Source organism: Apiospora marii (assembly GCF_038362585.1).
Source record: "Apiospora marii strain CBS 49790 chromosome Unknown utg000004l_segment0_segment1, whole genome shotgun sequence".
In the NCBI taxonomy this organism is placed as follows: Eukaryota; Fungi; Ascomycota; class Sordariomycetes; order Amphisphaeriales; family Apiosporaceae; genus Apiospora; species Apiospora marii.
This window is the reverse complement of record NW_027117376.1, coordinates 2663366-2678312: the sequence shown is the minus strand read 5'-3', so window position 1 is coordinate 2678312 and position 14947 is coordinate 2663366. Positions and strand designations below refer to the sequence as shown.

General features: G+C 55.8%; 6 protein-coding genes across 6 annotated transcripts; 1 reads left to right on the top strand and 5 right to left on the bottom strand.

Annotated features, from left to right (window-relative positions):
* Positions 1–385: 385 nt before the first annotated feature.
* Positions 386–2041, bottom strand: PG985_007830 (MFS transporter fmqE; the record flags this gene model as incomplete). The annotated part of the gene is made up of 1 exon (XM_066827598.1): positions 386–2041. The coding sequence occupies one exon, from the start codon at positions 2039–2041 to the stop codon at positions 386–388; it is 1656 nt and encodes a 551-aa protein (XP_066685273.1).
* A 1001-nt stretch (positions 2042–3042) lies between these two features.
* Positions 3043–3521, bottom strand: PG985_007829 (Trihydrophobin; the record flags this gene model as incomplete). Its single annotated transcript, XM_066827597.1, has 2 exons — positions 3043–3188; positions 3290–3521. The coding sequence occupies 2 exons, from the start codon at positions 3519–3521 to the stop codon at positions 3043–3045; spliced, it is 378 nt and encodes a 125-aa protein (XP_066685272.1).
* Positions 3522–5926: 2405 nt separating this feature from the next.
* Positions 5927–6847, bottom strand: PG985_007828 (Pectin lyase fold/virulence factor; the record flags this gene model as incomplete). Its single annotated transcript, XM_066827596.1, has 1 exon — positions 5927–6847. The coding sequence occupies one exon, from the start codon at positions 6845–6847 to the stop codon at positions 5927–5929; it is 921 nt and encodes a 306-aa protein (XP_066685271.1).
* Positions 6848–7358: 511 nt separating this feature from the next.
* On the bottom strand, positions 7359–8720 carry PG985_007827 (uncharacterized protein; the record flags this gene model as incomplete). Its single annotated transcript, XM_066827595.1, has 1 exon — positions 7359–8720. The coding sequence occupies one exon, from the start codon at positions 8718–8720 to the stop codon at positions 7359–7361; it is 1362 nt and encodes a 453-aa protein (XP_066685270.1).
* A 1693-nt stretch (positions 8721–10413) lies between these two features.
* On the bottom strand, positions 10414–11316 carry PG985_007826 (uncharacterized protein; the record flags this gene model as incomplete). Its single annotated transcript, XM_066827594.1, has 1 exon — positions 10414–11316. One exon carries the CDS (start codon positions 11314–11316, stop codon positions 10414–10416), a length of 903 nt encoding a protein of 300 aa, XP_066685269.1.
* Positions 11317–12749: 1433 nt separating this feature from the next.
* PG985_007825 (P-loop containing nucleoside triphosphate hydrolase protein) lies at positions 12750–14442 on the top strand (the record flags this gene model as incomplete). Its single annotated transcript, XM_066827593.1, has 2 exons — positions 12750–12869; positions 12955–14442. The coding sequence occupies 2 exons, from the start codon at positions 12750–12752 to the stop codon at positions 14440–14442; spliced, it is 1608 nt and encodes a 535-aa protein (XP_066685268.1).
* Between the last annotated feature and the right edge of the window lie 505 nt (positions 14443–14947).

Genomic DNA, 14947 nt, shown 5'->3' with positions numbered 1-14947 from the left:
GCCCACATCGTATATGTAGTCATTGGCAGCGACACAGCAAGAATGGCCGGCAGTTACCCCGTCGCCGCGTGGGCCTCGAGTCTCCGAAAAGGCGGCCGTTGCGACCCGAAGGCATGAAACCCAAAGCGGCCAAGTGTGCAGTGCCAAGTCCAAGTTCGTGTTGGTACCAGATTGCGGCGCATCGTGGTACCGATGGCCACTACGGATACCGGCCAACTATTTGTTTTGGAGCAACCGCCTCGCTCGATGGTGCCTGTTTCCCCGACCACTTGGCAGCGCCCAACTCCTTGCTGACGCAGTTGGGCCTGCTTGGCCCGGGGAACCCCCCAGAAAGACTCCCCAGAAGACTCTTCAAACGGGTACAGGTCAGTCATCATTAGAAGGCCTAACCCACCCAGCCCTCAAACTTTCTGGCGCGTAGCCTCAACTCGAACATGTGATCAATCTCCATCATGCTCCGTCCTTTCAACTCCGGTACGAAGAACCACGTCGCCCCCAACGCGAACGCACACAGCCCAGTATACACAAACGCCGTCATGGCCCCCAAGTCACCCGCATCCGGATTGAAGATGTAAGGCAGCACAATAGCCATGACGGCCGACATGACATGGTTCACGCAGCTGCCGAGCGCCTGGGTGGGGGCCCGGAGCACCAAGGCGCTCGTCTCGCCCACGATGACATAGCTCGCCGGCCAGCAGCCCACCCCGCACACCAGGATAATCGTGATCATGAGCGCCCCGGCCAACCAAGCGGCGGTCTCGGACCGCCAGATGCCCGAAATGCCGACGGCGGTCCACAGCGCCGTGGCGCCACCGAGCGAGATCAGCGTCATCCGCCGCCGGCGGGCGCGCGAGACGACCCAGGTCCCCGCGGCGTTGGAGACGATGCCGGCCACGACGCCGCCGATCATCATCAGCAGGGCGGAGCTCGACGGCAGGCCGAGGATTTTGAGGAGATAACTTGCGTTGGAGAGCAAGTCCAGGCCGAACAGGACGGGCATGACGTACGCCAGGGCGACGATCAGGGTCCGACGCAGGTTGGTGCCTTGGAAGCAGGCCCGATACGACGCCCGGGCCGCCATGGCACGCTCCTCGTCGATGATGGCGCGGATCCGGTCCAAGGCGCCGCGGGGGTCGACCTTGGGCGCGTACAGCGCCGTTGCCGACTTGAGGGCCCTGTCTTCGTAACCTTTGCGCAGGAGGTAGGCCGGGCTCTCGGGCATGACGCAGGCGAGGACGAAGGGGCCGACGGAGAGGATCCACTGGGAGCCGAAGGCGCCGAGGTAGCCCGTCTTGCTCTCGACGCCGTTGATGACGTAGACGACGACGGCGCCGATGAGCTGGCCCACCAGCGTGAGGGTCGGGAAGACGGCCATGGCGGGCCCTCGCAGGCAGGTCGGGGCGTTTTCGGATACGTAGGTGACGGCCGTGGTTTTGATCACGCCGACTGCCAGACCCTGCACGGTCAGGCCCACCGTGAACATGGCGCGGCGGTGGACTTGGTTCGACGGCAGGTGCGAGAAGAAGATGATGGCTACCGCGATGGCGGAGATGAAGCTACCGATCATGAGCGTGACTCGCCGGCCGACGCGGTCTTGCAGCCAGCCACCCAGAGCTGAGCCGGTGATAGACCCGACGGGGGGCAGGCCCAGCCACAGGGAGAGCCAAGTCGACGGGATAATTAAGCTGCCCTCGTATAAGTCGCCGTAGTCGCGCAGAAAGGAGTCGACCGAGGTGATGGTGCCCACGACAACGAGATCGTAGCCCCAGCCGACGATGGCCACCGACATGGCGAGGCAGTAGCCGACCACCTTGGAAAAGCGTCGCAGGGCGGGGATCAGGGGTAGCTGCTCGTCGATCTCGGCAGTTTCACCGTCGCGTTTTGATGGGGAGAGGGTTAGCGGCGCCATCGCGCCGGTCTTGCGGGCGTTGTTTAAGTTGGGTGTGGATGTTGATATCTCGCTTTGAGCGGACCCCAGACTGGATGTGCTCTCAGGGGGCGGATCGTTGTCCCCCAAAGGATACCTGTGATGCTCTGCCATTGCAGTTTTGCGACAGTTACGATATCAATTGTCGGGGTTGCGTATCTCGGTCGAACTGAAAACTTGCGTTCTTCAATATGTCGTGTATTCGAATTTGCTGGCTTGATGTGTTTGTCATTATCAATTCCAGGGTAAATATGTCCGTCTTTTAGCAACTCCTCGCCTCGGGAGCCCCAAGCCACGGACATTACCGGCGGTCGTCAAAAGTCCGGCGGGCCTGGCGACTTGGCAGTCATCCATCTATGCATAAGCATTACGGCCAAGGCTCTGCACGATGCCATTCAAAGGTGATTGGCCCAGCATTGCGCAGGGGGTTCCGTAAACCGCGTATAAGATGTCATGGCTTGGCGAAGTACCTGCTGTTTCCCAAGTCGTGCAAGCGGCCGCGCCCGTGGTGGCAGTGGAGTGCCCATCATTGCCAGGCACGGATGCCAAGCGCCAATTACAACATGCCGTCCGGGGAGCCGCGTCAGCGGGGATAAACGCCGGAGTTGAGACATGATGATGCATGTTGAGGTATTGTCAGAGATTAGATAAGGCGCTGGACTGCGTTTAACGTATTCATGGCCGGAGTTTAGCTCACAAGTAGAGAGTCCGCCCGCTGAAGATGAGCCACAACCACAAATCCAGCTCGTACAGCTTATACGCGTTCATCTTTTCGAAGGATACGGTTTCACTTGGCATGATTCTGTTGACCTCAAATTGGTTTCTTCTAAGATGCAAAAACGAAGCAACGCGTTGACCACGAGTGAACATATATTCGTTGTTGCATGGTGCTGCTATGTGTGTACTGTCAAAAAGCTACATCCCCTTGACCACCCTCCCCACATTCCGTCGTATGCTCCCCTATAACCTGAATTTCTCCTCCTCCAAGCATGTTCGCGAAATTTCCGAGCGTTGTTCCAAGCCCGTGGTACCGACCCGTCGTCTATGCAGTCACGCCAATAGGGGTGTTGCAAACGAGGGCTTGTCCGAGCTTATGGCAAAGAAAAAGCGATAGGTCAGTCCGTATCGCATCTTGATGGGTGGCAGATGAGGGAAAAGAAGGATGCACTACTCACAACTGGAAGGGTGCAGCATTTGGCCTGCTGGCCAGAGCCGGCGCATATCTCCTGGAAGCTCTCAGCGCTCTTGGGCATCTCGGAAACTGTGTAGGAAAGAATCATGTTAGTCCATTGCATTCTGGTTTATTTTCCGTCATTCTGGTACTAAGCTCTCCAGAGAATGGGAGGCAACGAGGGCGCATACCGTTGGCACAGTTCAGGCCAGCAACCCCGCCTACATCCGTCGCACAGCACTGCGGGACGCTGTAGAGAAGGACATCGCGGCAAGCGTCATACACGCCGCCAGGGGGGCCGCCATCACCGGGGCAGTCGCCGTGGTCTCCCCCGCCGCCGCCGCCGCCGCCACCGTTGCGTCGGAGAACAGGGTTGGCAAAGGCCGTGGCAGCCAAGGCAAGAATGATGGCGGTGAATTGCATCTTGGAAGGGAGAATGGGCTCTGTGGGTGCGAGCAAACAGTGAACGATAGTGAAGAGGTCTCTTGGTCTTTGGTTCAGGGGAGGTGAGGGTGGTGATGGATGGGAAGAAAGAAGGATATGACCTTTTGGCAAGAGTTTCGAGGTCCTTTTATAGTCGTGGAGGTGATGGCCTCTCGCTTTCAAATTTGGCTCGTGGCGGTATCTTCATGTCTTTGGTCGTAAGGGGAAAGGGGTATGGACCAAACGATCCGAGCTACCAACCTCCTTCAAGGATCGCCAAACTAGTATGTGATCGACGATCTCGGGTCTATGCTAGACTATATCAATGGAATTTATACATCTATATTAACCGGCTCCTTCAGATATTCAGCTTGCCCTATGATGCGCAGCACATTCTTCCGCCAGTCACGTTGCCCCATCTATTTTTGCTCGCCATGGCAGCATAAGGTTCGGCCATGTTAGTTTCACAGCATCCCAAAAAGGCGATTGCTGCCATTGTATAGTATTAATCTTCGTCAGTTCCGTGAACGCATGCCGTCCATCAGGCCCCAATGTGCATCTGAACATATCATCAGAGTAAATGTCAGGAGATGCATTTAATTTTCATTACTATCCACCGTATCTTACACACGGCCGGTCATGATTGGCTTTCCACCTGTCTGATCAGGGGTAAGTGATCCGCCAATGTGTTGCAATTTGACGCTGCCATGTTGTGATTCGTGTCTTGACTCTGTACCCACCCGGAAGATAGGTAAGCTCGTGTGCTCACAGCTTGACTTATGCAACTGCCCGAGCCAAGTTAGTATTCTGTCCCTTCTGGGATCGGCCCCCAAGGCCGAACTATTGTTGTTTTCTGTTCATGTCAGCCGTTGGACACTTGGTCACACAGCAGCAAGCCGTGCAACATAAAGTGGTATTGACTTTGATCGGTGCCATTCGTATGCATCGTATATCCAGTAGAGAATGGACTTTCCCCATGGATGCAGCGGCAGAGCGATATTACCTGTTAGCGAAGGAGGGTGACATTATCCGATAGAAAGCAGATGCTGGGTCAGGTACTATTCGGCTAATGGGGACTTGCACTCTTCATGGACTCCATGAGCCCGTCCCCACCAATCGGTGCTGCAGCCTACATGTTCCCCCCTCCGCGAGTACTTGTCCCGCCCGGAACGGCTATTAACATACTATCGATTTTGCTCAGGCGCTTCAAATCTTGACACATTGAAATCACATCTCACCAATCGAGGTTTCTACGCAATATCACCGGGTTGAACTGCAATACCAATTCCCTGTTTTATAGACAGGGCAATATGCAAGCGATAGCCCACTGCATAACGGTATATCACCAGTGCAGAAAAGGGAAATGGTTGACAGGGGTACTAATGCTCGGGCCCGCCCATCCGGATAAGACACCCAGCCGTGTGCGGGGAAGGTGGACAGATGCCACGGTAGATCTGTCATGTTCTCGACTCTGACAGCCCAGATTCATCACGGCTCGGTTCGTGTGACAGTCAAGGGTTCCCCAGAATGCGGAAGCCGGCCCAGTCTCCGCTAAGGAGCTGGGGTTGTAGTCCAAGCTGGAAAGGGCGGGCGGCCAAGCCATGGCTATAGCGTGCCGTTGGAGACGGGGCTTCGGTTACCACGATTTCATCCCCAGTCTGTAGATTTAACCGACTGGAGGAAACTGCCTGCTGTTGATTTCTTTGACGTCAAGTCCAAGCCGATGCGGATATTGCATCGTTCGATTCGAGCGAAGAATTACGGTACCGTTAAACAGGCTGTTGTTGGACCGCAGCAGCCAAGACAGACACCGAGGGTAATTGCGGACGCCACAGCCATTTGCTCTTGCATGCCAACCCCCTACCGGCTCATCCAATCTATCAAAACGAGGCTGCAAGCCACAATGCAAAGACCGTTGGTGTGGTAGGAACATCATAGTCTCAGTTTTGTGAAGAGGTGCGAGCTGTCGCGAGAATCGATTGATTCGTAAAGTAGGCCTTGGTCCAAGGAATGTCTTACTTGTCATGTAATATGGATCCGTCACTTTAATGGCACGCACTCGGGTGGCAGAACGAATTGCTCGCTTGGTGCTTTGGTTGTCGGTGATAAACTAACAGAAGAAAAGGAGCCACCGCAACGCTTATTGTCAGGTTAGCCAGCGCCAAGACCGAGGCGGTGCTTTAGGAAAACACCATGACCGAGACCTACCGCGGCCACTCCTCGGTTGTATAAACGTTACGTGAGGTTCATAACTCTGACACACTGAATGGAGAGCGGCTCATCGGGACGTCTATCTCTGATATCTATCATATCGTTATTGACGGTGTATCCTTCTTTACCCTCAATCCTTGTCCCCAACCCCGACATGTACGAGTTTAGGGTGTTCACTGCCCCGGAGTTTCTGTCTAGACCCCGGGCCAGATATGCGCGTCCCGCAGCCCCGGCGGGGGCCGGTTCCTATTGCTCTCTACTATCGACAAGTCGATACCGCCCACGGGTACGAAGGGAGGTGTCGGGGGCCTTGGCCTTGGGGGGTACCTCCTAGGCGGGGAGCTGTGTTCCGGCAACGGATTGTATCGGCTGTATTCGAGCCATGTCGGCCACGGAAGCACGTCGATCTTGCGACTAAACCCCGTAGCCATCGCCATCAGCTTGGCGTCGGCCGAGACATCGTAATCTCCCGTGATATCAGGCGACAAGGCCGTCAGAATCAACTCCCGGAGACCCTGCAGCCACGGGTGGGCGGCCGTGACGTAGTCGCGGATCGTCACGTAGCCTCCGCCCTCCTCCACCGTCGAGGAGGCGTGGATGGTCAATGGGTCGTAAAATCTCCAAGGCGGCCTTTCGCCGCAGTAGCAGGTAGATGAACTGGACAGAGAGAACTGGTCGTCGTCATCCTCCAGCTGCTCATCGGAGGGCTCGTCCCACAGCAAGGTGTCGCAATCCATGTGTAGTTCATCCCAGCCGCCAGCCCAGTTGTGGAGGCAGGACACATCTACCGTCACCGACGACACCTTGGGCTCATATAGTGACGGCTGGGATACCGCGTGCCACGTCCCGGGGCCTTCGTTGTCGCTGTCGCTGTTGGCAGGGGAGCAGTAGAAGGGCTCCGGCGGTGGGTCCTCCGGGTCGTAGTAGGCGTGGTGCATAACCGAAACGGCCTGGGCGATAGGACCATCGAGGGACCATCGAAGACGTCGAACGTCCCTATTCATGCGGGGATTCCAGTAGTCGTTTTCGAGGTCCTCGTAGGAGGCCAAAGGCGGGATAATGTTCTCACCCTCCTCATGCGGGTGGTCAACAACAGCCGTTGCAGGGGTCGCCATGATGGGACTGTGGGCGAAGAAGCTAGGCGGAACCGCACTGAGACTGGTAACAATAGGATGCAAGGAAACGCATGTGCTGCATGGAACAGCTTGTGTAGTAGGTATGCCTTATATACTTTTAGACATGCCTCAAATCATATCAACTCATGTCGAGCACCAGGCACCAGCCGTTGTGCTACATTTGAACCCACCCGTCTAGCCCATTATAGGAGAAATGCCCGAAATCGTACCCGTAAAACCCACCCACTGTGTCCCTCTACATCTGATGCCTGATACACTTTCGCCAAATGGTTTTGAGGAATGTTCGTCATATGCATACATCATCGGGAGTACGATCGCTAACATTGAGACATAATATGATACATTCAAAAAATCTAACTTGGAATACTTAAGGTTCGCTCGCTGCCCCAAATCACCAAAACAACCTGTCTAGATGCGTACACCACGCTAAATCATGTTCCTGTAATGACCTTATCCCAACCCATAGCGTGACATGACATACAGCCATTGTCTACCTGCCGTAACCGTGGTGTCCCAGGTCCGGGCTGTTATGGCCAGAGTGGTCCTCCCCACCAGCCGGAGCATAGCCGCCGCGCCCCGCCGGCATGGCGGTGAGGGGCGCGTTCTCCTCGAAGACACCCTGGCGCCGGCGTGTGTTGCTCCCCATCTTCAGCCCGAACCGGAGCCCCGCGATGAACTCGGACGGGTTGAAGATGCCGGCCCAGGCCCAGACGCCGAGGGGCCCGCCCTGGTAGCGCGTGCCGACGGGGTTGACGCCGTTGGCGGCGGCGGCGCAGCCCGTCTCCATGTCGGCGAGGGGCTTGTGCTGCGAGGCGCGCTCGAGGTAGTAGGGGCTGACGCTGTAGGCGTGGTGGAAGAAGATGGAGAAGGGCACGCAGAGAAGCGAGAGGATGAGGACGGGGATGCCGATGTACTCGTCGGACCAGGACAGCGTGGCGGTCGGCTGCAGCGGGCTGTTGTGGACGACGGAGGAGCGCAGGATCCAGTAGACGATCTGGATCAGGCCCGTCACCGCGACGAGCAGCTTAAAGGCCAGCAGCTTCGCCAGGGGCCGGTGGTGCGCCAGCTCCTTCTTCAGGGCCGAGTACATGCGCAGCGCTGCGAGGACGGCCATGGTCAGGCTGACGTTGTGGGCGATGTCGAGCCACAGGTGCGCGAAGTGCGGGCTGCTGCTCACGAGGCAGTAGACGCGCGCGGCCTCGGTGATGTCGGTGAAGACGGAGATGCCGAATTGGATGACGGGGTACTGGAAGATGCACCACCAGAGGTTGCGGTACCATTCCAAACCATTCCCCTCCTTTTGCTTACTGTCCTGGCCGCCGCCGCGACGGCTCCCGCCGCAGCAGGGGAGGCCCTTGCGGGCGGGCACCTTGAAGACGGAGAAGAAGGCGTCGCGCTGCGCGTCCGAGGGCGAGATGTACTGGCACATCAACAAAAAGAAGTTGGCGAGCGCAATGGCCTGGAAGAAGTCGAGCCAGGGGGTCAGGTAGGCGTAGGCGTTGGGAAACGCGGCCTCGAGGAAGAGGCCGATGGCGAAGATGGGCAGGTAGCAGCAGATGCGCAGGATGTTGAGCTGCTCGTTGGGCCGGCTGAGGTGCGTCGCGTGCCGGGCCATCAGGACCAAGATGCTGAGCGTCGTGAAGGCGGCGCACCCGGCCGTCACGTACAGGTTCAGCCAGTAGAAGGTCTGGCCGCCCGCCAGCGGGGCCGTCGCGGTCTCGAGCAGGGGCCGCGGCATGGCGCAGAGCTGGCCGTTGCCGGCCGTGTAGTTGAACGGTTCGGGCTTGTCATCTTTTCGGGGAAGTAGGTGTACCAGTCGACTGGCGAAGTGGTGTAAGTGAGTCGGGTCCATTGCGGTGCTTGGATGTAGCTTATAAGGTGTGTCAATGCTTAGTCAAGGTCGGTGTGCTTTGTGAAATCTCGGGCCTGAGTTGTCAGCGCCAAGGAGTGGGAATAACGCCCATTACTTATACGGCTGGTCCCTTCCTGAGGACCCGCCATCACTGATGCGTCAGGGTCCCTCTCGTCGGGCTGACATTCTGGCGAAGTGGCCGCGAGTCAAGGTGCAAGCGCAGAGCGCAGTGGCTTTTTCGGTTCTCGACCACTCAGGTTCCGGCGCGAACTTTAGAGGGGAGGCTTTGGCGATCCAAAGAAAGCTTAGCCATGTAATAAGATCTTAGCTGCCCAGCTTTCAGGTCCCCAAAGGCGAAAGCGAATGACGATCAGTCAGGTAAGCAAAGTTTGTCATTCGCTCTTTTCTTCCCCGTCCCCATGGTCGGTAAGGAAAAAACAGCGTTTGAGTTGCTGCAACTGCATAGGAGGAGTCAGCATTGCGCCTCGAAATTGCGGATCTAGGACGGGAACGATAGCGACGAGACGCAATTGGGGTAGTAGTGCTTACCATCCTTCCTCGACTCTGGAGCTAACGAACGACGGTCTATGGCAATGAACGGCGGGGCGCCGGACGTGTAGGGCTGTTAGAGGCTGGCGATGATGCACCAGTCCAATTGGACCGTTCCCAAGCATAGCCACCCCTATTCCGGCCTTTTGAAGAATGCGAGTCGGCAGCTCGGGGGTTCGTTGGCAGGGGTCGCATCATAACCCCACGGGCGGTGGATGCGCTAAAAAGCTTCTCTCTCGGTCGCTAAACGATAGCGAGATGTGGAAATGTCGTCAGCATGAAAGAGGTGCCCGACGACAACAAGAAGTACTCAACGAAGAAATCCCTTGTCGTTTGGGCTGTGTATCTGCTCAACATCCTCAAGTAAAGCGCATAGTAGTAAGTCATGGCCCACCAGCTCGCTATCGTTTATGGCGACCTCAATTGTCAACTACGCCGGTATCGATGCGCGTTGCGCCGTCGGGAACACTGCAACGCCCTTTTGCAACGACTGGAATCCAAGCTTTTCTTTTGATAAAAACATATGGGAGGCCTTCCAGCATGTATCAAATGAGAGAACAACGCCGTGCCTTCACAATATCCACAAGAGACTTTTTATAGGGCATCAGAACGGCAGCGGCTCATCACAGCTCGCCGACTCGTAGAAGAACCTAGGATGTACTCCTATGTACGACGATATAATCAGCCACGGCTGAAAAGATGTCAATTTTGCCTTCACATACTTCTGTGCCAGTGGGGCGATGATGCAAGACATCCGTCTTAAGACATCGGCACGGGTCTTGAATACCTTAGGTAACCAGCATGACAAAACGTGTATGTACGCCTAAGTAGGTAGATACATATATGGAAGCGCTTCACGCTCAAAGTGTAAGTGATAGGTATAATACCGATATTACTCGATATTAGGGCAAAACGCAATAAGACTCCAAGCACCAAACGACGACCAAGTAACGACAGCAAGACCTTGAACTTGGACAATTGATAGATGCTTCAATCACAGATGCCAACAATCGCAGGCACTGTGGCGAGTATTGTCATGTATACCATTTGGTTTGGCAGATGCAACGGGTACTGACTGCAAGCACAGAAGATAAGAAATCATCATCACCGCGGAATTGTGAATGTGACTGTTTGCAGTCGTGCCTTACTTCCCGTGGGTGTCTTGAGGGGCGGGATGGACAGGGATATTCCACCCTTCTCTCTGCCTCAAGAAGCTTTCCACTCGCTCATGCCGGCTCAGACCGATCTGCTCAGTCTTCCGCATTTGCACGCCCTGGCTGATGGCCTCGTGTTTCTTTTCTTGCATTTCGACAAGACTTATGGTGCTTTTGTTTGCCCTCCTGGCATTGCCCATGCTACCGGCTAGGACAAATGCGCATAATACCACGACGAACATCTCGTTGCTCATGAAGACGGTCTGCTGCTTCGTCTTCTGACCATCCCGCTCGCCGTACCACCGCTCCCAATCTTCCCAGGTGGCATTCATGCTCGGATTTCCCGGCTCATTCCGCCATGACTTCTCGGCGTGACGGTAAGCACTGTTATCCATGGAGAGCTTCGACCCCCAGCCAGCGCCGTACAGATCATAGGCTCGTTTCCGGGTCGGATCGGAGAGAATCTGGTTCGCCGCGACGACTAGGCGGTAGCGCTCAAGTCGGACGGCATGCGACAGGGAGTCGGCCTTGCCGGTCTGGATATGACGATCGGGATGGTAGATCTTGACTAGAGTATAGAAGCGGGCTTTGCTGTAGGGCGCATCCCGCTTCTGGTCGAAGATCTGGTACGGAGTGGGGTGCGGAGCCGAGGGCCAATCGTTGTGGTTCACAGACGTCTCGGAGCGTTTGGGGAATTGGTCGGAGACCGTGGCATACCGGCGACTGGACGTACGTGAGATTTCGCATTGTTGTCGTCGGGGCGAGGGCGTGTTGGAGCTGGGTTGGGCCGGGCGGAGCGGCCTAGATGATGACGTCGTAGAAATGCTGGGCCATATAAATGTCGGCAGGTTGGAGGAGGTGCAGAGGACGACGGGAGACTTCTTCAAGAGCATCTTGATGGAGGTTGAATAGATTGATTGATACTACATAGTAGAGAAGTCATGGCTATGAAGCAAAGGAGATTGCGCAGGGAACCGGTGGTTGATCAAAGGACGAGTCGGGGGCGATGGATCGGATCTCGGCCAGGGTCTATGTCGTAGTAGGCGTAGGGGTGGTGTTTTCTGTAGTCAAAGGTTACTAATAAAGCAGATGGTTTTAGGTTGAAGAGTTGTTGCGAGCCGTCGCTAGCGAAACCCAGCACCAGCTCGCCAGGAATCCCCGCGCTCAGAGCAGGCAATGGAGGGGATTGGGAGTGGCCCATGCGCGGGCTACAGAAAGTGTCAAAGTGCTGGAGATGGAGAATGCAAGCATCAAAGCAGTCACATGGGCCAAGCTTTGAATGTGCAAAGCAACCACGCGACCGGGTCGACTCCTGCTGCGGCTGTCGTGCCAGAAGAGGTAAAAGCAAAGCTGGCAAGATGCACCACGATCTAGGTAGCCCAATATCCCTCCAAGGTTGTTTGATAGACAGGCCGGCCCTTGCTGGCTTGCGATCTCAGATTCGATAATTGACGGGCGGGCTGATTGATTGGCCGGCTCGAGCATGGCCAAAAGGCTGCCCTTGTTTTTTTGCTCCAGTTGTTAGACAAAACCCGGGCAATCATTGAAGGTGAGGAGTGGGTGAGCGTGGGTGAGCGCCCAATCAATGCCAGGTCTTTAGGTTTCTCTCCACCAAAAGCCGCTAAAAATCCAACTACATGCACAGCGCACTGCACACTATCTACACTTCCCATCCCTCACACAAAAACACCCTCCACACTAGACCTCATTCCTCCAACCACCACGGTACCTCAACGCCAACAATCAAACCACCTCTACCACTTTCATCCTGGTTTCGGAGAGCAACACTTGAGCTCCCAACCCTCTACTGCCCATACGCAAACCCTCGCAATCTGCGTAGTGACCCTCGCCATCGTACGGAAGCTTGTTCCATCTGCTGGACAGCTTTTTCCAATCTCCACCGACTTCCACCCCTCATCCACGTCCATTTCAGCTTCGCCATCTTGAGGCTGAACATCCTCAAAATCTCCTCATCACAAAGTCTTGCCTTTGTCACTCTTCACGCCTGCGTAGTCCCCCGACAAGAGCTCATCGAACCCCGGCAATAAACCCCGCCATCTTACATCCCACCTCGCGAAAGTAGCAATTTTGGTCCTGCACCGTTTTCTTCACGGCGCCCCTTCAACAACGACCTGCCCAGGCCACCTCTCGACCCGATTATTTACACTGGCATTCGTGAGTTCCTTGAACTCGACCAGTCTCCGAAATACCAACCAATCTTCGCTCCCGACGGCCGTTCCTATCCACACACCGGACGGAAGGCCAACCTTGACCGCTCAATCTAGAAAGCCGACTCTTCTTTCTCTACACACAACCCACATTCGCCATGACGGACGCATTAGCAGACCAGATGCGGGCCTCAACCCTGGCGGATAACAATGGCTCATCAGAAGACTGGAAGAAGACTTTGAACCTCCCCAACAGGGACGGCAGACAGCAGACAGAGGTAGGTGCCTGCTCCGGCGGTCTGGTGTCCGTTTTCCTTTCGCATTCTGGGGTTTCTCTAACACATTGTCTGCCCTTCTGATCAGGATGTAACGAACACGAAAGGTTTTGAATGGGAGGACTTTGCCTTGAAGCGCGACCTATTGATGGGCATTTTCGAAGCCGGCTACGAGAAACCCTCCCCTATCCAAGAAGAATCGATACCTGTTGCCCTGACCGGCCGTGACATTCTCGCCCGAGCAAAGAACGGTACCGGAAAGACTGCCGCCTTTGTCGTCCCTACCCTGCAACGCATCAACCCCAAAGTCAACAAGATCCAATGTCTCATCCTCGTGCCCACCCGCGAACTTGCCATGCAAACCTCGCAGGTGTGCAAAACCCTCGGAAAACACTTAGGCATCAACGTCATGGTCACCACTGGAGGAACTGGTCTACGAGATGATATTATCCGTCTGCAGGATCCTGTCCACATAGTAGTGGGCACTCCTGGACGTATTCTGGATTTGGCTGGGAAGAACGTGGCCGACCTGAGCGAATGCCCCATGTTCGTCATGGACGAGGCTGACAAGCTTCTGTCCCAAGAGTTCACCCCCGTCATCGAGCAGCTGTTGCAGTTCCACCCCAAGGATCGCCAGGTCATGTTGTTCTCTGCTACCTTCCCTCTATCCGTCAAGGACTTCTCCGACAAGAACATGTCCAACCCCTACGAAATCAACCTCATGGACGAACTCACCCTGCGTGGAATCACCCAATACTATGCGTTTGTGGAGGAGAAGCAGAAGGTTCACTGCTTGAACACCCTCTTCTCCAAGCTCCAGATCAACCAGTCCATCATCTTCTGCAACTCGACCAACCGTGTGGAGTTGCTGGCCAAGAAGATCACTGAACTCGGATACTCCTGTTTCTACAGTCATGCCAAGATGGCACAGCACGCGCGAAACCGAGTCTTCCACGACTTTCGCAACGGCGTTTGCCGAAACCTCGTGTGCTCCGATCTTCTGACCCGCGGTATTGATATTCAGGCCGTCAACGTGGTCATCAACTTCGATTTCCCCAAGAACGCCGAGACCTACCTCCACCGCATTGGTCGATCGGGTCGTTACGGTCACCTTGGTCTGGCTATCAACCTGATCAACTGGGAAGACCGCTTCAACCTGTACAACATCGAGCGCGATTTGGGCACCGAGATCCAGCCCATCCCCGCCACCATCGACAAGGCTCTCTACGTTTACGAGAACCCCGAGAACATCCCTCGTCCGGCGAACACCCTGCCACCGCCGAGACAGCAGCAGCAGCCGTCGGCCGGTACTGCCCAGAGGAATTCCCAAGACCAGCCCCAGCGTCAGCCAACCGGGCCGGGCGGGCCGAGCGCCTCTCAGGGTCGCAGCCAGCAGCAAGGGCCGTCCGATTTCCGGGGCCAGCCTCAACAACAGCAACCCGACGGCCAACCCCGTCAATATCGCGGTAACAACAACCACCGTGGCGGAGGTCGCGGGCGTGGTGGCTACCAAGGTCGCGGTGGATACAACAACTACGGCAGAGGCAGAGGCCAGCAGCCTCAGCAAACTGCCTAATCGTCCACCAGGATGCTTCACTAGGCCACACACATCCACCGACATCGAAGTACACGTGGCCAACATCCTTTTTCCCCTCCCTCATCTACATTGTACATAATTCCCTTCTTATTTTGCTTGTTGATTTGTATCATACCCATCGCGCCGTCTGCATTGGTTCTCTGTTTTTCTCCAGAATCGTCCCTTGGAAGGGTTTTTATCATAAAGAAGATTTCTCGAGATGCATCTGAGGACTGGAGGCCCAAGCACGGTAGGGCGGGAATGATTAATCAAAAGTGGCGTTCTGGCGTTTTTGGCAGTTTTCACGGACGGACGGCAGTGTCCCGCGCAGCGAGAACAGGGCGAACTCGGTCTCGTGGGCAGGGTTGGTCGTTCTACAACGATGCCGACTTTTGCGTTTTGTTGGCAAGGCCAGGCAAGAGTGGTTGATACGAATAGGGTAATGACGACTCGGATGACACACGATTGCGCAACTGGGCGGGTTGGCACTCGAGGTTGCAGGTTC